This window comes from Dermacentor albipictus, unplaced genomic scaffold (assembly GCF_038994185.2).
Source record: "Dermacentor albipictus isolate Rhodes 1998 colony unplaced genomic scaffold, USDA_Dalb.pri_finalv2 scaffold_22, whole genome shotgun sequence".
In the NCBI taxonomy this organism is placed as follows: Eukaryota; Metazoa; Arthropoda; class Arachnida; order Ixodida; family Ixodidae; genus Dermacentor; species Dermacentor albipictus.
The window spans coordinates 1,846,083-1,869,599 of NW_027225576.1; the positions used below are offsets into that span (position 1 = coordinate 1,846,083).

The following is a 23,517-nucleotide window of genomic DNA, read 5'->3' on the forward strand; positions in this document are numbered from 1 at the left end:
GTTTCATCACAGCACTGTATATGATGTGTTCTATTGTTTTGCAACATACACATGTTAGAGAAATAGGCCTGTAGTTTTCTAGTACATTTTTGGGACCGTGTTTATGTATGGGAACGACGTGGGATACCTTCCACTCTGCAGGTAATGAAATGGTATTTAATGATTTATTAAACAGAGCGACTAAAAAATGCGCTATTTCTTGAGAGCAGGATTTCAATACCTGCGACGGAATACCATCGGGACCGCCAGCTGATTTGTTGTTCAGATTGGAAATAAGTTTCAGAACACCGTTATATGTGACAGTGACCATAGGCATATTCTCATAGACTATTTCTTGTATTTCAGGCGGTTCACCAGTGTATGTCTCAGAAAAAACACTTTTAAAATAGGAATTCAGACAGCAAGCCTTCTCATAATCATCAAGCACTGTTTTCTCGCCAACTGATAAAATGGCGAAGGTTGTGTCCACTTTACCATTTATTTTAACAAATTTCCAAAATTCTTTACGATTATCCCTAAACTTTGCGTCAAGCGATGAAATATAAGTTTGTTTATTCACCTTTATTTCTTGCTTAATATTGTAGTTCACATGACGCATTTCATGGAAAACAGATTGATTGCGAGTCTTCAAATACGAAGCATACAGGCGGCGTTTTTTGTTAATTAGCGAGCGAATTTTCTTATCTAACCACGGTTTATCTTTCCGGCGTCTAGTTGTCAAAAGTTTGGAAGGTATGTATTGTTCAATTAAAGCCTTTAATTTATCTCTAAAAAGAATCCAAGCTTCATCTATGTCCACTGTCTGGCTGACCTCATAAAAAAAAGGGAAGAAATTTGAAAGCTCTCGTGATAGAGAGACGTAATCCCCTCGGTCGTAGAAAAAAACCTTTCTAGGATATTTATGGGTTGGTCTAACTGAAGCGGCACTAGACGTGGAAACAACGCAATCGTGATCACTGATACCAGGGATAACAGCTACATTTTGTATCAGCGACTCAGAGCTAGCAAAAAACAAATCTAAAGTGCTGGCAGAAAAATGGTCTCTTCGCGTGCATTCGGAGACGAATTGGGTTAGGTCATTAGTTATAACGAACTCTGAAAAGGCAAGAGATAGGGCAGTCGAGTCTGAGAACACAGGTTTGCCATCTTCCCAGTCAACAGCAGGCATGTTAAAGTCGCCCCCAAGTATATACTCAGTATTTACGGTAGTTAAAAAGTTTGATAGCTCGGTAAATGATTCCGGACCACAAGAACTAGGAGACCGGTAAAAAGACCCAACAGCAAGGTAATTGCCATTGCTCATTCTAACCCTGCACCATATGGATTCAGAGTGATTTAAAGTAGGGAGTTTAGTACTGTGAAGGCACTCATTAATGAGAAGAAAAACGCCGCCACCATGTGTTTGTCACACCGGTAAACATCATAACCACACGGAAATACCTCGTTATTGGCGATGGATTCATGAAGCCAGGATTCAGTGCCGATCACTATGTGTGGTTGAACAGCGGAAAGTAAAGCTGCAAACTCATCGGCCTTATTTTTCAAGCTTCGGCAGTTAACTAACAGAAGATTAAGTGTAAGATAACAAGAAGTGTTATGTTCCGCGCCAGTACGCAAGGTTTTAGGTTCTGCACGATGCTTGACCTTTAGCTATCTTATTTCGGTTACCACCTTTTTTCCGCTATCATAGCCAAAGATTTTGTTGCCCATGTGCAGTTTATCGAAACGTAGTTTTAAATGACAGGTTTGTGGCTAAAGCATATTCAACCAGTTTTGATCGTGCATATCTGATAGCAGGACTGAAATCCTCTCGAATTGCGTATTCCTTATCTTTCAGCCTGGATCCGCACGACAAAAGTTGTTCCTTAACTTTAAATCTACAGAAATTAACAATAATTGGCCGGTTCTTTCCCTCGCGAAACTTTCCCAGCCTATGAGCACGTTCAATATCTTCCGTTGTAATAGTCTGCTCGAGCTCAGTATGAAAAAACGCGATGGCTTTTTTCTCAGAGTCTCTCCAACTTTCATTTTCGCAATCACATAGGCCAAAAACTATCAAGTTATTTCTGCGCGACCTCTTGTTTGTATCCTCAAGGGACGTTTTAATTTCGACCATTTTTCGCAGATTTTCTGAGGACTCTTCTTTGGCTGAAACTAGGTCACTTTGAAGAACAGCGACTGTGCTCTGTAGTTCTTGTAGCGAAAGAGCGAGAGCAGACTGTTCCTTCTTGACAACTTCTAGCTCGGTGAAAAAACGAGTTTGCCCTCGCTCAAGCCGGCGGACAATAGCATAAATGCCTTCAATACTAGCACTTCCTTCAGCACTACTAGCATCTGTACCAGGGCCAGGGTTTAGTTCGACATCCCCGGAGAGAAGTAAATGTAATCCAGAGAAAGCACGGTAGGCAAAACCACGTAAACTGATACATTTTCTCACGTACTCCAATAGGCTGTCGGGGCACGACACCGCAATTACACATCGGTCAGAACACCGGTAACAAGATGCAGGGGTTCGGTAACTAACCTGTGCAAAAAGACGAGGTAAGCTCATGTCGACAGCGATGTCGCGCCCCGGCAGTAGTCCGTCGAAGTGCAGCTTAAGTAGTGCCTCCGCCCCTCTTGTATCAGTTGACATATGCGGTTGCCAGGCCAGATGAGTGAATGTATCCAAAGTGGGTGGCTGCTCGTTGATATCCGGGAAAGGCGATGATTGTGCGGCGAAGCACGCGTCCGTTTGCCACGTAGAAACTGTAGGCGGTGGCAGGTTCCAAGTCACATCGAAGAAACCACCGCCGGGCCACGGAATCAGTAGGGCTCCGAAAAGCACCTGTGCAAAAAGACGAGGTAAGCTCATGTCGACAGCGATGTCGCGCCCCTTCCCAGTCCCAGATGTGTACGGCGAATTATGTTCGTGTGTTGTGCCCCAGCCCATGGCTCTCCGCACCTATGCATCTACGCACCTATGCACCTGTGCATCTACGCTGCGCCCGCACAAAGCGTGCGGGCGCAGCCAGAGCCCGAGCACTCATCAAGACTGCTCTGCAGAACCCAGAGCTCGCGTCCTTTGTCGACGCGGCGCGGTATCCCGGATCAAACTCCTACGTGGCCGCGGTGGTTGACCCCCAGGGCAAGATCCTGAATGCGGCCTCTATACAACGCTCGACGGCGTCCGTCGCAGAGCAAGTCGCAGTGGCGCTGGCTCTGTGCGAACCCGGGCGCACGCATATCTTCACAGACTCCAGGTCAGCGGCGATGGCCTTTCTCGCCGGCTCGGTCTCGGCCGAGGCTGCTGCAGCAGTGCTGAGGACCCGCAAGACAGGCACGGCCCGTCACGTCATCACTTGGTTCCCGGCTCACATGGGCCGGAACGTCTCCCCTGGCTCGCTCAACCCGAATGAGCTGGCCCACGACCAGGCGCGAGGTCTCATCAACCGCGCCGGTCCGGGGGGCCCAGCTTCGCAGGGGATCGACCGAACCACGGACCCGCTGCTAACTTTCCACGAGATAACTGCTCACTACCAGCTGGGACGCAGACAGTTTCCGGCTGCTCACCCGAAGCTAGGCAGACCCCAGGCGTCAGTGCTGAGAATGCTGCAGACGGGCTCCTTTCCGTCTCGCTCAAGGCTGAGCCATTACACTCCGGGTGTGGATCCCCGCTGCCCAGACTGCGGCGAGGAACGATGCACTTTGAACCACATGCTGTGGCTATGTTCTGTGTTGCGCCACTCGCCTTTCAACAGGCAAGAAGATTGGGATGAAGCCGTCAAGAGCGACAACCTTCAAGTCCAACTTCGGGCTGTCCAAAGGGCCTGCGCCAGGGCTGAAGATCACGGTCTTCCGCCCCCGGCGCGGGTGCGGCCCGCGACTACGACAACGTAGTCCCTTCGGACTAATTAAAGTTTCTTGTCTGTCTGTCTGTGCGGGCGCAGCGTACGCAAACAAGCACGTAGATGCACACGAATGACGCTTGGTGGAATGGCTAGAGCGAGCTACTCAAATTAGCACCTGTTGCTATGCACGGGCGTCTCACCATCATCTGCAATCACAGTGGAAATTCTCGCAGCGCAACTCCAGGAAGCGTAAACGCCGGAACCGGAAATCTTAAAACCGGACATGCCGGAACCGGAAATACCGGAAGCGGAAATGCCGGAACCGGATTTGGTGTGAGGGGAGAAGGCGGTTGTCGCTACTTAAAGGGATACGGACACAAAAGTTGGCGGGTGATTTTATGCGTGAGAAGAAAAGTTTATCTCTTGAAAATGACGAATACAACAAGCTGCTTTGAAAAAAAGAACGAGAAACATCTTTCTTTTGCAATTTTCTGTTGCGCCTTGCATCCAAGCGGCCGCCGGCAGAAGCTTAAAAATTGGAGGACGCTTAAGCTTCGCCTTCAAGAGTGGGACGCGACAGCGTTCCCGTCGACCCGCCAAGGGGTATAAGACAATGCGCTACGGCACAGCGATCACTTACGATGCGCCCCGCATCGGACTTAGCGCCCACCTATCACGCGGTGAGCGTCGAGCAACGCAGCGTTCGGCGCGGCAACGAAACGTGCGCCTGAGCGAACGGAACGAACCAAAGAACTCGGTGTCTCGGAGGGGAAACGATCTACGCCAGCCAAACGTCGTGATCGGCACGGGCAGAGAGATAGATAGTAATCTAAACCGGGAGCACGGCGAAGCGTCGTCAGGGGAGAGGGAGTCCCGCGACGCGCCTGGCAGCGGTCCCAATGCGCGCGCGGCGCGCCTCCTGTCGGGGCAGCGCCGTACATTGAGAGGAGGGGGTCTTCTGTGTTTGCCACAAGATGGCTCTGCGTGTGCGGAAAGCGCAGAAGAAATGCAGCGGAAACGCACTTCGCAACTCGTGTAATTGTGACTTCTGTACGTTACATGTTCATAATTACCGATATACACCGCAGTATAACTTTCCACGGCTCGTTTCGAAGGCAACACCGCATTCACTAGAGGCGCGTTTGCACCGCTTGGAAGCATCGAACTCGTGGCTGAGTGGTAGCGTCTCCGTCTCACACTCCGGAGACCCTGGTTCGATTCCCACCGGGCCAATCTTGGAAGTTGCTTTTTATTTATGAAGCGCCTGCCGTGATTTATCGCTCACGGTCAACGCCGCAAACGCCGACACCCGACGCCGACGACACCGGCTTTTCTGCGACACGAGCTCCTTAACGCTATCGCGTTAAAATTGACGTCATCAAACCCTCGCGCGCGCGCGCGCGCGGCCAAGGCCAGCCAAAGCCGTCGCAGTCTTTCCGGAGTGTCGGTCGCTTGCCGCGTTTGTTTACCGCTATCGGCGATCTTCGCACGTGGTCCGTCTGAAACGTTATCCCCGACGGCGCTCCACGCAGGTAGTGCGTTACACGTGTGTTCCCACGGTCGTCGATTGGTATCGACGCATTCGTCGCGGTGGAAGGAAATGCCCAGACACTGCTGAGCCCAAGGCTGTTATAAAAGCGTCGTCGGTCGTGACTCGCCGTCACACACGTTTCCCAGAGACGAGAAGGTGCGTAAACTTTGGATACGTGCCTGTCAGCCATCACGCCCAGCCTGGAAACCTCTAAAAAATGACTTCATTTGCGCGGGACCACTTCGTCGACGATGATTATGCGACTAGCCCGGCTGTGCTGAAAAGCCTCGGCATGCCGCTCAAAGGGCAACGCCTAAAGCCTGACGCTGTGCCCTCGGTCTTCTCACGAAAACGCAAGGCAGGAAGGATCAGCGGCGCGTTTGAAAAGAGGAGACGAAAACAGGTTGGTACCGTTTTCGTTGATTTGCCGCCTTCCTGTGTAGTTGCTTACGACGACGGCATAAATAACTATGCGTGCATGACTGAATACACAATTTCGTCACCTGTACATTCTACCTACGTGTTTTGTGCCCCGTTTTCATGTGCACTCCCGTATTCCTATATTGCAGATCATTGATCAAATATTGCAAGAACAACCTACCACAGAAAAAGCCTGCCACACAGAAGCAGTTCACATCCAAGGACCACAGTGTGATGCTTGCGAAATGCATACACCTCCAATTGATCATGTTCCGTTTGAAGAAGTCACCCAAGCAGGTACATTTCATAATTCAAGAATAACAAACGTATTTCATATTTGTCAATGGATTTTCTTTGCGTGGGTGTAGAGGGAAGAAAACAAAAATGCATGTAAAAATCTTCAGGTCATGTTGATAAAATTTTATGCTTTTGTGTGTGTTCATTAAATAGTTTTGTCAACTGTTTCCATCTCTTTCAGCTTCCTGTGAACGCAGTGCAGAGGCATGTACAAATAGCAGGCAGAACAGTGAGTGTGAGGCACATCAGGAGAAATGCTCTGCAGCACTCCTCCAGCAATTTGCAGCAGAACCTCACGCCGCCAATGAAAGACAAATTACAGCTAAACCACTTCAGGCTGATGCAGCTGTTCAGACATCATTGATCTGTAGAGACTGGGGTAGGTGTATCAGGGGAACCAATGTGCATCCTTATGTGACTGCTCTTTTGTAACTAGCCTCGCTATGCATAGCATATATACGTAACAGCTACCAGCTAGCATAAAATCATTGCACTGTCCTTATAATCAACGCACCTGAAGTTCTTTTGGCACATTGAGCCAGGTGGTGCAGGTATGTCGTTTTCCACCGCACTAGGAACAACCTGGACACAGATGAGTGCACCTCCGCGTCTGTTTTTTCTGTATCCGTGTTGTTCCTGGCATTTTGTTGAAAATAGCATATCGGAGCAGTTCTACTGTTGCTGCTAAATTATATTTTCGCTTATGCTATTTTTTTTCTAGCAACACAGGTTAACATTCACGGAGACAAACGTACTATTTCAACTAGCTCCTTTATGCCACCACGGTCTTCGACACCATTGCCAGAATGGACGGATGCATCGGAAGACGAAATGGATGAAAATGAAAACCGAAATCAATATGATCCTTCCTATGTACTCTCTGATGTCAGTTTGGATAAGTATGTATTAGACCAACATATAATATTGTGCAGTGCTCAAACAGATCTTTTTCTTTTTTCAGAGACAGTACTGTTAACACAGAGGTGCCTCTTTATGAAGAGAGGAAGTTCATTGTTTTCGAGTCTAGCCTGGATGAACTGCTCTCGGTCTGCCCTCTGTGTTCACATCCATGCAAAGCCATTGACAAAACTGTGAAAGGCATATTATTGCAGGTGACACGCATGTGCATAAACCATCATGTCTCTACATGGGCAACACAGCCAATAATTAATTGGAAGGCAGCGGGTAGCTTGCTTCTTTCTGCGGCAGTATTTTTTTCAGGCTGCAAAGCTTCGAAGTTTTTTAGGGCACTAAGGAGTGTGGGTGTTGCCTGCAGCAGTGACAAAACACACTTCAGAGTCCAAAATGCATTCGTCATTCCTGCAGTCAGCAAGGTGCGTAGGCTCATCAAATTGGTTAGGTCATGTAACCAACCTTACAGTGTATGCATATAGATTCATGAGCCGTACACGTTCACTACTTCAAGGTCTGGACAAACCACCAAAATGTGCTTTTTGATGAAGCCATTGGCCGTCCACTCCAGGTTGCTGGGGATGGTAGGGCAGATTCCCCTGGACATTCTGCCAAGTATGGCACATACTCTATTCTGGATATAGAGCAGAACAAGGTGTTGCACATCGAAACTCTCCAGGTAGTTATTATTGTTGCATGAGAGAGTGCTATAGGAAAATCTGCAAGCTTGCTTAGGAGGTAATGGGTAGGCTAGTTGGTTGTACACAACCTTTGAGAAACAACAGCGCTGTCAATAAGACAGCACTGTTGTTTCCCAAGAAACCTGCAAGCATTCGTGACTACATGCACATGTGCTTGGTTTAATGATGCTTATGTTGCAGTCAAATGAAACCAAGGGAAGCAACCATATGGAGCTTGAAGGACTCAAGAGGACACTGCAAATATGCGAGGCTAATGGCCTCGAGATTTCAACTCCTGTGACTGACCGTCATTCTCAGATAAAAGCATTCACATCAAAGGAGACCTGCATAGAGCACAGCTTTGATTGCTGGCACGTTGCCAAGAGTAGGTTCTGCATTAATAAATTTTTTAGAAGCACAAGTACCAGTAAGATATCTGGGCTCTCAAATTTTAATTCATGATGCATCTGGTTATCTCTATTTTTGTACAGTGCTCAAGAAGAAGCTGACAGCAGCAGCGAAGCTCAAGAAGTTTCAGGAGCTGACTCTATGGATTCCTGCTGTCATCAACCACCTGTATTGGTGCGCCCTTTCAAGCCGGGCGCAACCTGAGCTAATTCTTGCCAAGTGGTGCTCCCTTGTCCGTCATGTCGTTGACATTCATGTACATGATGAGAGCCTTTATGCGAGGTGCGAGCATGAGCCATTGCCTAAGAAGAAGTGGTTGGAAGAAGGTATGCGGCTTTGAAATTTTGTTTTTTCAGTATTTTTGCATTATTTCCAATGAATTCTTTTAGGATCACCAGCGCACCAAAAACTGAAAGCCATCGTCCTAAACAAGGCTTTGCTCAGAGACATTCCTCGACTATCCACGAGTGCACAAACATTTGCTGTTGAATGCTTTCACAGCACCATCACTCAGTTCGCGCCGAAAAATACCCATTTTGGGTATTCCAGCATGGTAGCAAAGTAAAACATACTTTGTGCCTAAGCTGTTTAGGTGGACTGTTGTGATGTAAACGGATATGGTCCTGTTGTCTTTCAGAACACGCCTTGCCGCACTTCACTATAATGAAAATAGTGCAAGGCAGCAAGCAACCACTGACAATGGGACAAAGAGGTGGCTGGTCAAATACCCGAAGGCAAAAAAGGCTGCCGTTGTCGCACCAGTGAAAGAATCTTGCACATACGGTACTTGGTTTGCGTGCTTTTGCACACACATTGCCATTTACTATGCTTTGTTCCAGGCTATGTGAAAGAATTGCTGAAGTGTGCTGTGGACCTGTGCCAGAATGTGAGCTCCTACAGGGAGGCATCGGCACGTACAAGTGTGAACGTGCCCCCTCCACTTTCAAGCAACTTTGAACGGGCTGACAAAGAAGCTCTCGTGGCAGCACATACAAGGCGCTTTAATATTTTACCAACGTAAGGCTACTTTCCTTTCATGTTGCATCTGGAACTGAAGCTTCTTGTGTAACCACTTATTTCCCTGTCTCGTGTTACAGACTGCAGTAGTTCACTGAACAAGACACGTCATTCTGAGAAGAAAACTCTGGGTGTTTATTCAGGAGAAACTGCAATCATGCGTCCAGGTAGCCAGTGTAATGCCCTCCTGGCGTAGGGAACTCTTTCCTGATTCTGTGGACAGCACAGCTTGGCAAAACGACCCGGTTACCTTGACCAAGTCGCCTGTACACCCACCAAACAAACTGTCGGTAAGCAGTGTATCGGTATTGCCTGCAAAAAAAGAAACACACACGCAACAATATAGATTAAAAAATTCACTTCGTGTTTTGCTATTGCATGCCATGCACTGTTCGTTTGAATTCATCTAACAAATAAAACGAGCCCTCGATTCATTCCCTCTGTCTCGTTCATGCTATGCACCAATAGCACGAAATATATGCAGCGGTAACCGGGCTTCAGGATTTTTTTTTCTCGCCTGATTACTGATTTCTTATTGTACTTACTCATTCAAGGTGCGTTGTCCAAGGTGGTATGGGCAGTAATGCTTCAACTTGAGGTATTCCAGGTCGAGTATGTGCCTATACAGGCAATACAATTGAAAAAGCGGGTGCTCCGTGATGCATTCGTAGGTTTCAGCGGCGTTTGCCACCTTTTGCTGCTCTGTACAACAGACCCTCTCTTTTTCCGTAGGCATGTCGCCGCAGCGGTGACCGCAGGAGCACCTGTTGAAAGAAGGAAAATTACCCTATCAATTGCTGTGCAAGAACAAATATTCTCGGGTTGTGACAGAAATTGTTCATCCTGTGGATGCATGTTATTGTCACAAAACAAAATAGTCATGTTATGTACACTTTCGCTGTGTCTAATATCGAATGAAAGCATATGAGCGCCGTTTTAATTTATAAAATATACAAAAAAGCGAGTGAATGAACGCGAGACAATAGCATGCGTGTTTAGTAATTTAAAATGCACAGCACATTTATCTACATTGCTTTTTCACCCGTTCCTTTTCAACTTGAAGCAAAAAATGACGGGTTTTCATAGTTCTCTGCATGATCAAGCCTCGGATTTCATGACTTGATTGTTCGCGCAGCATCTCCCTAGTAAATGTTACAGCCAAAGGTTTTTCTTTCTCTATGGCCACAGAATCGGTGTAGCTAAGTGATCTGGTTGACGGGTCCCTAGCGCAGCCGCTCATCTCAACGAGTTCAACCAGTAAATGGCTTCTAATGGCGTGAATGTGACAGTAGCCGTAAACGCAGGGCTATGAAACAGCTGGAAAATTCCACACATGCTGTGTCTCGTCACGCAAAAACGAACTGCGTAGCGGTCGAAAGCCCACCGCGTAGGTAAGCACAAAGCGACGAGCTACGATGCTCTACGATTCAGCGATAATAGCTGCCACTCTGCCTCGCGTAGGACACGAAACTAGGCGCTCTACATCCTACGTAACATTACTTTCCAAACTGCTGCCGCTGCACGTTAATTTACTAGAAAAAAGGCTTACCATGTTGCTGGCCCGGGCTGCCTGACCGGCACGTCTACGGCCACCTGCTCCTCTTCGTCGCTTGACGCAGAAGGCTCGTAACCGTAAGCGATGATATGTTTTGCCAAGCTGGAACGGTCCTCGTCTTCAGAGATACAGTCATCGCTGGTAGAGGTGCCTGATCTCGTATCCATGATCGCGATGACGGCGGCGGCGGGCCTCGAATGACCGCGGCAGGCCGGCTTCCTATCCGACGAGGGTTTCGTGACGTCACGCCTTCCGACTCGCGTGGGCCGGGCCGCGTTGCGCGCGCTCACAAAAACGCCAAAAATAAATCCATCCGCTGAAAAATGAGCTAAGTGGCCACTTGTTCTCGCTGTACTCGCACACTAAGGACTCATTTTCATCATTTTCGTAAAATTTTCAGATTTTGTGTCCGTATCCCTTTAAGAAAGCGGCGGTGGCGCGTGGATGGAGGGGCTTTAGTGTGATCCATATGCATCGACACTGTACTGTTTTGCAATGAACGGATGGTGGTCTCCGTTGTCAGGCAACGGTAACTGCATGTGAGATGAACTGATGTCGATAACTGTGTGCATATGTATCAACTTCTTCAAGGCAGGTCTATTGTGGCTAAATGTGTAATGCACATGTGCAATTGCGTTTATTTAGTTTTCTGAAGCATTTCCTCAACAGCCGAGTTTGTGAGTTAGTGTGAGTACTGCAATCATTAATAAAGCGTTCCATGTTCGCACAAGTCCGTCTAGCTTGTGCCATGCCATTTTCCAATATGAAATGTTAGTCGTGCAGACAATGTCCGGCATGTTTTGGCATTATTGTGGGTGCACTGCAAACGCAGTCCGTATGATGCAGTGTGCATACACATCGATGTTGTGAACTGTTTCGTTCGAAATATGCCTTATTCCTCGATCATTTGAAGTAGTGCATATTGAGGTGGCGTGCTTACTGTGGCAATGCTATGAACGACAACTCATGAGTCGATTCGATGAAGCATTTGTACTCGAGTTAACACGTGTGCCCGAAGGAGGTGCTGCAAGCACAACTAAACTTACATCATTGGAACACTGTAGCACATGACTGCGTGCGGGAGGCAAGGGTTATTTATTGTGGTCGTGTAGGTATCGGCAGAACGAGTAGCAGTTCTACATATGCGCGCATGCACAGGCCATAATAAAGAAGCAATAACGTAAACGCCGCACCACAAACAGGCAACACTTGCCACACGTACGAGTATAAGGGCAGAACACGCGGCACTCCAGCAAACAGCACAGAAAAGAGAACAACATCAGAAAAATACAAAATCTTAGCATTATCCTGAAATTGACACTGCTGAGCAGTGCACCGATCCTTAGCTCACCTGCGCAGCTTTACCACACGGCAGATAGAATTGTGCGCCATTGTTGGAAGCGTACCAAATGAAATATAACGAACAGAAATGCCACAGTCCGAAGCAAAATATACGTGAACACGGAGAGGCACTGCACGTGTAATATTGAATTATATGAAGGTGAAAGTGACATTCTGCGAGACAATACGCAACATAGCCGGTACGAAATGCAATGTGGCCATTCGGAGTGTGCGAACACAATTAATGACAAAGGCATATCGAGAAATGCGGAATCTTGCACAATGGCGAAAGTGCGAAGTGTGTTACGCCGCTGAACACTTGTAAACGGAAGGCATGTACCTGGGTCAATGTTTAACATTCCGCATTATTGCCACTCGAACGTGCCTAATGATGTGAGACTGTTTACAGGCTGTGCTGTAACTGCAGTGTGTAGCCGTGACGTCAAAGGAATGCCTTTCGGCTTTCCATTTACACTTACACCTACAGCCGCAGACCGCTGCATGCTCATGAAAACTATTATGCATGCGGCAATTCGTTGGTTGACCACTTATCAAGGAAAAGGAGGACACTGCTCAGAAATGGAAGTGTACAGAGTTTGACGCAGAAAACGAAACGCCATGCAGTCCTCACCGTGGCTGCATACCACAGCGACTGGGAAATTGTTACCTTCCTGAATGGAGCGAAGTCTCGCTCAGAAGGTTCGGACAGAAGTGTGTGTCATTGCAAGGACGTGGCATTTGTGGCTAAAAGGAAAATTACAGTGAGTGGTCAGACCATCCCAGAACCACCGATTTCCTCTGGCGGCTGCAAATCTTCGCAAGTGACCACCCAGCACCCAGCGAAGTTGATGCAAGACACTGCAAAGGAACTCCATGTGGCACAGTCGACTGCCAGGCTCGCTGTGCACGACAGCATGCGGTACCATTTATATGTGGTGACGAGGGGGCAACTTACGTCCGGTAAGACTCGGGAGGGTCACCCACTCGGCTGTGTTCCAAGCGATTGCTGGTCAAGCTGCAGAGGCCCGAGGAGACACAAATGCTGCGGTATTTATTTTCCGACGAAAAGAACTTTGAGCAAGACCGAAAACTTTCCTGCCGGAACTGCAGGTCGCTTTGTGCAAGTTCAGATTATTTAGCTGCAGTGTTCTACACGAAATTTCCATTGTCAGCAACGACGGTAACGCCATGCCGGCACGCTGATTTGCACGAGGTGTCCGCGTTAATGCTGCCGCGTACGCAGAGGTGCTCATCACTGCGACGCCCTGGACAGAGACTGTTTGATTGATGGATTGATTGATTAGTAGAGCTTATTGGCGCAAAGGCCACATGTGGCCAAATAGCGCCAAGTCGATGATCCGTGCTTCTCAATGATATATGGGTGTTAATTGCGGGGATTAATGAAACACGGCTGTATTGTGGCCTAAAATATTCACTAAAAAGTGCAAAATGTGCATGTGGTGCAATGTGGCTGTAAAAGGACCTAAAATTTATTCAATCTGAAGTGCGTAAAATACAAGTATAAAAAATGACAGTTATTGATCGTGTCTGCGATGACAATAGATGTTTCACGAGATGAGGGATGATCAGTAAAACATGTAATGTCTCTAGCACTAGTGTCTCAGCAAGGCCTTGAAAGCAAGGGCTGGGAGACACGTGCTCTAGAAAATGGGTTCGTTGCAGCTACTACCTCCAGGTGGAGGCCGTGCTACAAGTAGCCTGGCCAAATCACATGTAAGGTGTCCGTTTCAGTTAGAAAGTTTAATACTGATTGAAAAGTAAAAAGGGGCTCATTGCTCAGAAAAAATGCTGGGTGTAACGGTATGTGTTGGAGATAAGCGGAGGGGAAGTACTTTTTCTTTTTTGCCTCTATTTCAGTGCATCGGATGAGAACATGAATAACTGTAAGCCTGTTGCCACATTTGGTGCATGTCGGAGGTTCGCTTCCAGTCAAAAGGTAGGAGTGACTGGCGTACGTATGTCCTATTCTTAATCTACACAGAAGCACTTCCTTATGTCTTGCTGTACTTTCATATATCGAGTTCCCTAATTTGAGTTTTATGACGTGTAGCGTATTCCCTACTGCATTAGCGCATTGATCCTGCCAGTATTTTCTCAGTTTACGGCGTAAGAAGGGCTTAAGTTCTGTTGCTGCTATGGGTTTATTCGCATCCGTTTCAATAAAGGCGACTGACGTTGAACTTTCGCCGGCAGCTACATTACCTTTTCTGCCCCTATGGCCAGGTACCCAACACAGGACTATGTTTTGGTTGTATGTTAAGGCTAAGCATAGTTCTGTGTACAGTTAATCAAAAACAGGGTTTTTATGTTTTCGAAAACTCGTTAAGGCCCTTACTACGCTTAATGAATCTGTGAAGATGATCGCCTTATTCAGATTTGTATGTCTGACGTGCTTTACAGCTGAAAGTATTGCATACGCTTCAGCCGTAAAAATACTTGTGTTAGGATTTAGAGTACCGGAGGTGGAAAGAAATGGCCTAAGAGCCGCATACGCGACACCTGCAGATGACTTGGAAGCATCTGTATAAAAGTCGGCAAAGCGGTACTCCACTTGCAGTTCGACGAAGTGTGACCGTAAGTGTGCCTCTAGTGCATGTTTTGTTATTTCGACAGAAGAGATATCGCACTGCATGGTCTGCCATTCCCAAGGAGGTGGAAGGCGAGTGGGAGGCATAAGGATATTGTCTGAGATATGGATGTCTATTTCTTCTGCCATTGCTTCCAAGCGTAGGCTCAAAGTAGTTCTAATACGTGGGCGGTTGGTGTAAAGTCTGGAAGCGGACAGGTTGCTAACGATGGAATGACATGGATGCTCGGTGTCTGATTTTGCCTTAGTGTAGTATGAAACACTTACGAATGTCCTGTGTTGGTGTAAGGACCATTCGTTAGCCTCGACGTACACACTTTCAACAGGGCTAGTTCTAAAGGCGCCTGTTGCCAGTCGTATACCGAGGTTGTGGACTGGGTCGAGAATGTTTACCGCACTCTCAGTTGCCGAGTGGTACACCACAGCTCCGTAGTCGAGGCGTGATTACACGAGACTCTTATATAAGCTAAGCAGACACTTCCTGTCACTGCCCCAAGTTGTTCGAGAAAGCACCTTGAGGAGGCTCATGGTGTTCAGGCACTTTTCTTTACGATATCTTAAGTGGGGAATGAAGTTGAGTTTTGTGTCCAGGATAACACCTAAGAATTTGCGTTCAAGGCTGACGGTTAGTCTTTCTCCCTTAAGGTTGATATCTGGTTCTGGTAGTACACCTCTCTTGTTTGAGAACACGACACATGTGCTTTTCGAGGGGTTCAATCTAAAACCATTCTCATCCGCCCACTTTGAGAATCTATTCAAGCCAAGCTGTAGCTGCCTCTCGCAAATGCTAAGGTTACATGACCTGAACCCTATTCGTACATCGTCCACATAGACGGAGTAGAAGAGTGTGCGAGGCAATACGGTATGGAGGGATTTTATTTTAACAATAAATAACGTACAGCTCAGTACTCCACCCTGCGGTACACCTGTCTCCTGCATGAATGGCCGCGATTGCACGTGGCCAACACTAACACGAAATGTCCTGTCAGAGAGATAACTTTCAATTATTCTCAGCAGATTGCCGCGAATACCCATTGCAGAAAGATACCGAAGGATCCCGAAGCGCCACGTAGTATCATACGCCTTCTCCATGTCAAGAAACACTGATAATACAAGCTGTTTGTGGACAAAGGCATCCCTGATGTACATTTCCATGCGCACAAGCTGATCTGTCGTCGATCTGCCTTCTCTGAAACCACACTGATATGGGTCTAATTTCTTGTTTATTTCTAGATAGTGGACCAAGCGACTGTTCTCCATTTTCTCAAAAACTTTGCATAAGCAGCTCGTCAATGCTATAGGCCTATACCTATTTGCCAAAGAAGGGTCCTTACCCTGTTTCAAAATAGGAATTATGATGGCCTTTTTCCAGGCAGAGGGAATGTGACCGGACGACCATATAGAATTGTAGAGACAAAGAAGAGTTTTTTGTGTTTCAGGCGGCAGGTGTTTAAGCATTTCATATAGGATGCGGTCAGATGCAGGGGCAGATTGGCTGCCTGAAGCTCTGCCATGCAAAAGGGTCTATTGTATGCCTGATATTTTGTGCTTTTCCGTTCTAATGGTTGTCCTTCTATTTGCCTTTTGTACCTTTGGAATGTTTCAGATTAGTGCGACGAGCTGCATATCTGTTCGAAATGTGCGCCAAGAAAGTTCGCCTGATCTTCCATGCTGTCGCCTTCAGTATTCACTAAAGGAAGAGGGCAAGACTGTCGACCCTTTATTCTATTAACTCTATTCCAAACCTTTGTTTCGTCAGTGTAAGAGTTAATGCCTGATATATACTTTCTCCAACTCTCTCTTCTAGCTTGTCGCCGCGTTCTTCTACCCTGGGATTTGACCTGCTTGAAGTTTACTAGATTTTCTGCCGTCGGAGAATCCCGAAGTAAACGCCCTGCCTTGTTCTGCTTCTTACGCGCTATTCGACACTCATCATTCCACCACGGAAGTCGGCGTTTTGTGGACCATCCCCTTGTTGCAGCGATACATTTGGTGGAGGTGTCAAGGAGAAAAACTGTAAAATATTGAACCGCAGCGTCTATGCTTAAAGCACAGATGTCGTCCCAGGATTAAGAAGCAAGGTTTTTGAACTTTTCCCAGTCAGCAGAGTCAGTTTTCCAGCAAGGCAATTGTGGGGGACATTCATTAGACATTCGTGTGGATAGAGCTACAGGGAAATGGTCCCTCCCGTAAGGGTTTTTAATAACTTTCCATTTAAAGTATTGTAGAAGAGTAGGAGATGCAATGCTAAGATCTATTGAGGAGTATGTTTTGTTTGTCACATAATACGTGGGTTCCTTCCCATTCAAAAGACATGCGCCTGAAGAAAAAAGGAACTCTTCAATCAAGCGACCTCTCGCGTCGCAGCGCGGGTCGCCCCATAGGTTGTTGTGTGCATTTAAATCTCCAAGCACAAGATATGGTTCAGGTAACTGATTTATTAATGTTTGGAATTCTTCTTTGTGGAGCTGAAAATGCGGCGGTATATATAAAGAGCAGATGGTTTTCAGTTTATTTACAAGTACAGCTCGAACAGCCACTGCCTCAAGGGGTGTTTGTAGCTGTAAGTATCGACAGGCTATAGATTTAACAGCGATGATGGCTACGCCGCCGGATGATGCGAGGGCATCATCGCGATCCTTCCGAAATATCACATAGCGACGAAGGAAGTGTTTATGTTTAGATTTCAAGTGAGTCTCTTGGACACACAGCACTTTAGGAGTTAGTTCATTAAGGAGTTCTTGGACATCATCGAGGTTGCAAAGCAGGCCGGATATTCCACTGAATAATCAGTGTATCCATATTAAAATATATGTTGTGCTATGTGTCAAAGAGAATGAACTTGGTTTAGCTTAGGTTGCCCTTTTGGGGCCCTGTAATTGGAGTTTTCTCTTTTTTGGAGCAATCGGCAAAATCGCGCCGCTCCTTAGGCGTCAACTGCACCTTCTGACTGGGTGCTGTGTCCATGGCCTCTTGAGAGGCACTGGACACGCGCTCTTGCGAGCGGTGTGTTTTCCGTGAGAGCCTTGTCTCGGGAGACAAGGCCTTGGGGCCCACCATCCTGGTGGTTGGTGGGTTTTTCTTGACTTCTGAGCTTGGCTGACTGTTGCCAGCACTAGCAGAGGCCTCTACTGTGGTCAAATTCGCGAGAAGTAGGGCAGCCTTCGCTGCTCCCACCATGGGGGCGGGTGGCGTTGCTTCACGCTCGCTACGCGTGGTGCTGGCGTCCGCCAAGTGCCGTTGTGGTACTGCCCCCCGACGTACACCCGTAAGCAAAAGTATACGGACCACGGGAGCGCGTGCCAAACCGCGCCGTCTAGCGACGCGGTGCCTGCTGTCGAGAGGGCCGCTAGAGCAGCGGTGCGCATGCGCGTCCCATCATCATCATATCTGCTGGCTTGACATGTAGCTTTGCCGGACGTCGCTGTGGTACTTGTAGACGAAACGTCGACTGGGCGTCGTTTTCGCTGCTCGCAAGGGGGCAACCGTAATTGGAACTTCACGGCAGCGTGCACCGCACAGCTGCATCTGATTTTATATTCTCGCGCATGTGTCAGCGTTGCCGCTGCTGTCTGTAGTGGCACCTTTGCGTGCATTTCTTGTTCAAGCCTTGTTGAAGGGTTTGAAGAAATAAAGGCAGCACGGTGCCGCTAATTTCTCCTTTTAGCATCCTGCTGCTAGCGGAGCATAGTAGCGCCTGCAGCTCAGTTCTACTTCTTAACGCGACGGTGGACACCGATTGCAAAACCTTGCTTCCACCTGCGGCAGCAAACCTTGGAACAGTTCGAGATAACAAATAGCCGCCGAAAGCCACTTTGTGCGAGTCATCTAAAAGCGTCAGAGAAGGCAGTGCGGCGTGCGATAATTCCCCGAAAGAATGAAAGCGAAGCGCGGCGGACGCGCGTGCCAGCCCAATCACAGCCGCTGCGTAAAACAATGGCCCGGATGCGACGGAGCAGCGAAAACGACGCCCAGTGGACGTTTAGTCTACGAGCACCACGGCGACGTCAGGCAAAGCTACATGTCAGGCCAGCAGATATGATGGGACGCGCATGCGCACCGCTGCTCTAGCGGCCCTCTCGACAGCAGGCAACGCGTCGGTAGACGGAGCGTCGATGCAGTTTGGCACGTGCTCCCGCGGTCCGTATACTTTTGCTCACGGGTGTACCACTTCGGCGAAAGATGCGGTCTGTGCAAATGTTGGTGAGATGCGTTGTCTTGCTTCTCTGAAAGACTTCGCATGATCGAGAATATGCAGGGTGGCCACCATTAGAATTGCTACAACGGGGCTCAGCCTTACAGTCATCTGCAGAATGATCGTTGATGCCGCATTTCGCACATGCTAGCCGCAGCTCTGGGAAGCGTGGCCAAACCTCCGGCATTTAAAGCAACGTCGCGGGTTGGGGATGTACGGTCGTACTCTGATTTTGATATATCCACTTTTTAATGTCTCTGGTAATGTGCTAGAGCCAAAGGTAACTATCAGGTGCTTAGTTGGCAGCTCCTTGTTGTCCCGTTTGATCTTTTTTCTTTGTACGCTTCTTACGTTTTCATCCTTCCATCCTTCCAGGAGTTCTTCTTCGGTCAAGTCTATCAAGTGAATGTCAGAAGTTACGCCTTTGGGCGTATTCATGGTTCGGTGTGCTGTTACACTGACGGGGATGTCTCCAAGTTCTACAAGGTTCGTTAGCTTGTCATGTTGTGCCTTGTCTTTCAATTCGAGCAATAAGTCGCCACTGGCCAGCTTGGTGATTTTGTAGCCGCCTCCAATGATCTCTGTAAGATACTTCGTGACAACGAATGGCGAAATCGTTCTTGACTTCTTGCCAGGTTTCTCACTGTGAACAACGTGAAATTTCGGCAAAGTCTGAGTGGCTTTGCGAGAAAATTGAAATGTAGCATCGGTGCGCCCCCTTTTAAAGGGACGATCAGTTAAGAAGGGGTTGGAAGTTCCCATGGAATATGTTAAGTAGTCAGCGACGATGCCAGTCACTCACCACCGAGCCCAACAAGGGGACAAGGCAAGGTATGTGGTGAAACAAGCCCTACCATGCCAACTGTACGTCGTCGCAATAACCACATATGTTATAACCAAGGTAAGTCATAGCACACCAGGCTAACCCTCGCCGCCAGGAATAATGGAAGTTATCAGAAGAAAAAGACGTCAGGAAAGATTAAAAGAGAGAGGGAAAGAGGAACATGTGCGAAGAGAGAGACAGGAAAAGGCTACTGCAGATTTTCCCCGCGTGAGTCAGTCCGGGGGTGCCGTCTATGTGAAGCAGAGGCCACAGAGGTGTGTTGCCTCCGCCGGGGGGCCTTAAAGGTCCAAACACCCACCATCGGCTCAACCTCCAGGATCCCCCTTTCCCCAGACACGGCTAAGCCGCGCACGGCTACACGCGGGAGGTTCCAACCCTCGTGTGCTCGGGTACATGGTGTTGCAACACACCAAACGCCTGCTTGCGCAAACGGCCCTGCGGGGGACAGAGACTGTTTCTAGAAGAAAATGTTACGACGGTCAGCAACACTAAGCCCTCGCTCACACCGCCTGTATTGCACAGGAGTGGTTCGCTGACATGATGGTTCCATGATGGTTCGCTGACATGATGACATGACATGGTTCCATGACCCTTTCATTCCCAACTTGAGACCTCCTACCTCTCCACATTTAAATCCACTCGACTAGCTCATCTGGGGCGGCATTGCGAGAGGAAACACTCGCTGAAGGCTGCCATAGTTGCGTGAATGCGAACATTTGTAATGGCCCCTTAACCGCTTCACGTTGCCTTTTGCGCAGTTGAATGTGTCGTTGCTGAGGACGGTGAATCCATTGAGCAATTGTGGAAATAAAGCATTACGGAAGTATTGCCCACAGTGTATTGTAAGTATTCCCCAACCTTCTCACAGGGGCTGTTTCAAAGTACTCCAGTCGGGGAAGTCGATCTTGTGGTTGAATGAAGAAGCCTTCGCTACGCCCTTGAGCTAAAAGTATATGCGGGGTAGCCTAATCGCCTTGCCCCACCGGTTCCGTGAACTTACCCGGGCGTAGTTGTCAAGCCAATCCTGCACGTCTACACCGTGAAGGCCAGTGAGCAGATGGGGATCGTGCAAGGGATCAGAGATGATACGAGGAGAGCATGCCGCAGACGTAGGCGAGATTGTAGATGTTTGTGTGTGTGATGGAGCGTCTTGCGGCTTGAGGGCGATTAGCTGGCACAAACGGCTACCTGAGCGAAGCTCCAGGACGTAGAGCAGGCGAGAAGGCGTTCAGGAACCTAGAAGCAACCTCCACCACGTGTGACGTATCAGTTAATACGACCTTGAACACGGCCCAAACACGTTGCAGCACAATGAATGGTGCATTGCGAGGTTCTCAGATGTGATATGAACTGTGATCATGAGCTACCATGTGTGCTCGGCCGCAACGTTATGTTGGACTCCTACAGAAAGGTATGCAATGTGCAGTTCGGTGGGGGGGCCACTTTCTGCGGCTGCAACGCGCAACTTCATGAGTCTTCTTAAATTGCAAACATGCAAGCTAAGTACCGTTGATCTGTTCGCGCGACGCATTCGTCTGAAACATGGAGTGCCTGTTGGAAAATTGTGATCACGACCCAGGGCAGGTCTTGTCACGCATGAAAACTGAGAACTGTTAGATGCATGTTGACAAAGTGGCAGTGCTGCACAGTGGGAACGCTATTAAACATAATTTCTTACAAATCAAAACACGATGTTATCTGCATGTGGAGCGTCGTTCACACAACGTGTGTGATACATCGCGTGAAGTCGTTTTTTATCACTGTACCCGTTTGTTTACTCGTTAGAGAATTGGTGCACAAAGTGAACCTGATTGAGTCGTTTCATGTCATATGCACGTGCATCACGCTGCCGACTCAGAGTTGTTAAGTTAGCTGCCAAGGGAGATGCAAAATGCGATGGTCCTCACGATGTCGCAATACATGTAGCATCATCGTTACACAAAACAGGAAGTTTTGCTCTATGCGAACTGTATCGCTTCACCATGCACATGCTGACTGCAGCAATGATTCCTTCTGGGTGAAGCGGAACATATAATACAGTGCATTGCATGTAAATTCTTTGCTGGGACCACATTTGCAGCTGTCCTTGCGCTTTATTTTCTTCATCATTGTATCTTGCAATCGAGCTTGTTGCAACACTTCTCATGGAGGCGTAGCCGGAGTTAAACATTTCTTTTCAAGCGTCCTTGCTCTACGTTGCACCATTTTCCCAAGTGAACCACTTCAGATGACCACAGTATGATACGTGTAGCAGATTGTCTGCAGTATAAGTTGCGGTCCGCTTGTAATGCCACACGTATTGCCCTATCGGAGCTGTGGCAGAATGGTTTGACCCCTGTTGCTTCACACAATTGTCCAACTTAACTTGCAAGGGTCATCCCGCACTACATGACGGTGGCCATGAGTACTTCGAGTGGGCAATGCGTGCTTCTTTGTCTGCACATCAATACCTCCCGATTATATCGTTGTGTACTGCTTCCTGCCACATGGCACAGAATATGGCACGTAATCCGAAGCACAGTTCACTTTTGCGTTTACGCCACAGACAAGTAAGCGTGCCTCAATGGGGCCTAGCCTATCTTCAGAAAGCCGAAAGGCCCCATTCTGAGAGTGCATCACTAAGCATTATCCCCTTCACAGGGCCATGGCGCTCGCTCTTAAAGTGCGCCATACTCCTCTTCGTATTATGTGGTCAGAAATGCTACGGCATCTCCCCACAACAAAAAATTCCTCAATGGGCCGCAAGCACACCTTTCTTCCAGTTACGTTTCTGTACCCATGGTGTGCTGTAGGAGTTCATACAAGAACGTCGCATACAAGATATGTGCCGAAATGATCTTTAAATGAGCTTCCAGTCTCCTACAATTAGCAAATGTACGAGGAGGCTCACACACACACTTGCCAGGAAATGTCTGCCTCGCATGTTCTACGCACCTGCTGAATACAACACTCGGTGGAAACACATGCATTGGCAGTGTTTGTGTTTCAAAACTTATTATGGAATAGGATACGAGCAAGCGTGTAATGGTTATGCGCTTTGCAAAATATGCATGTAACGCTGTTGGATGCTGTTGCATTCGATCCCACCTCGGTTCTGTTTCCTCAGCTGCTACAAAACGTCGCATGCGTGCTGTGCGTTCATGATGTCAGACACATATCGTGTAGTGGCACGTTTGTGCAAGTAACGGCTACAGAACCGCGAAAGATTCATGCTCTACGTTCCCATGTCAGCATCTCAGCAGGGCAACGTACACGTTTAGTTACGTGTCCTTCACATTGCATTGTGTCGCACACACTCCTACGCCACCCCAATCATAATGTGTCAAGGGCAACATCATGTCCACTACAGTATCCCCCACTTGCGTACGGTTGTGTAATGATAGCTGCTTCTATAGGTGGACAGTTGCATTCCTAACCGCCTTGGGGCCAACGCTTGTCCTGCTTTTACTGAACGAGGGAAAGGCATAGTTTCATGTTTTCATCAAGTGCGAAGGAGGTGTGCAGCACACACGGAGCAGGTTTGTAGTGCCAACGATGCATGAAATTCTATTGCAAACACTGTATTTTCACCTTCACATCCTCAAAAACGCAGAATGTGTGTCCCCACGCATTGTGCAAATGAAACTACTGCATTGTGCAGAATCCATTTAGTGCTGCTGGGAAAAAGTGCTCCCTTGCGTCACGTGCAACTTGCAATGCGCACTGGTGCACCTTCAGTGCTGCCAACGGTAACAGCTGTAGGGCAACGTAATGCGTCATGTATGATGACAATGCTAGAAAGGCAGCCTACACAGGCCCCTGGTAATGATGCGGCGATGATGAAAAGAAATCATATGACGCTATGCCATTCGCCAAATGAGCTACGTTGAGCTTAAACAC

General features: G+C 47.9%; 3 protein-coding genes across 3 annotated transcripts in view; 1 reads left to right on the forward strand and 2 right to left on the reverse strand.

Annotated features, from left to right (window-relative positions):
- Positions 1-933: 933 nt before the first annotated feature.
- Positions 934-23,517, reverse strand: part of LOC139052373 (uncharacterized) — a 224,955-nt gene continuing 202,371 nt past the window's right edge. Inside the window, exon 2 of the mRNA XM_070529473.1 lies at positions 934-2,827. Within this exon, the coding sequence (XP_070385574.1) occupies positions 1,718-2,635 (918 nt within the window). The 5' untranslated portion in view covers positions 2,636-2,827 and the 3' untranslated portion in view covers positions 934-1,717. The remainder of the gene's footprint in view (positions 2,828-23,517) is intronic.
- Positions 7,474-9,283, forward strand: LOC135915769 (uncharacterized). The gene is made up of 6 exons (XM_070529452.1): positions 7,474-8,055; positions 8,162-8,404; positions 8,468-8,639; positions 8,716-8,861; positions 8,918-9,095; positions 9,176-9,283. Exons 1-6 carry the CDS (start codon positions 7,854-7,856, stop codon positions 9,183-9,185), a joined length of 951 nt encoding a protein of 316 aa, XP_070385553.1. The 5' UTR covers positions 7,474-7,853; the 3' UTR covers positions 9,186-9,283.
- Positions 9,186-9,759, reverse strand: LOC139052409 (P2X purinoceptor 7-like; the record flags this gene model as incomplete). Its single annotated transcript, XM_070529504.1, has 2 exons — positions 9,186-9,407; positions 9,641-9,759. Coding segments are annotated over 2 exons (276 nt in total), but the record flags the coding sequence as incomplete, so codon positions are not given.

Excerpts from the sequence above, each read along its gene's own strand:
- LOC135915769 (XM_070529452.1), top strand. The coding sequence starts at position 7,854 with ATGATGCTTATGTTGCAGTCAAATGAAACCAAGGGAAGCAACCATATG. Across the intron at positions 8,405-8,467 it reads GAAGAAGTGGTTGGAAGAAG|GATCACCAGCGCACCAAAAA; the intron begins GTATGCGGCTTT and ends GAATTCTTTTAG. Across the intron at positions 8,862-8,917 it reads GAAAGAATCTTGCACATACG|GCTATGTGAAAGAATTGCTG; the intron begins GTACTTGGTTTG and ends GCTTTGTTCCAG.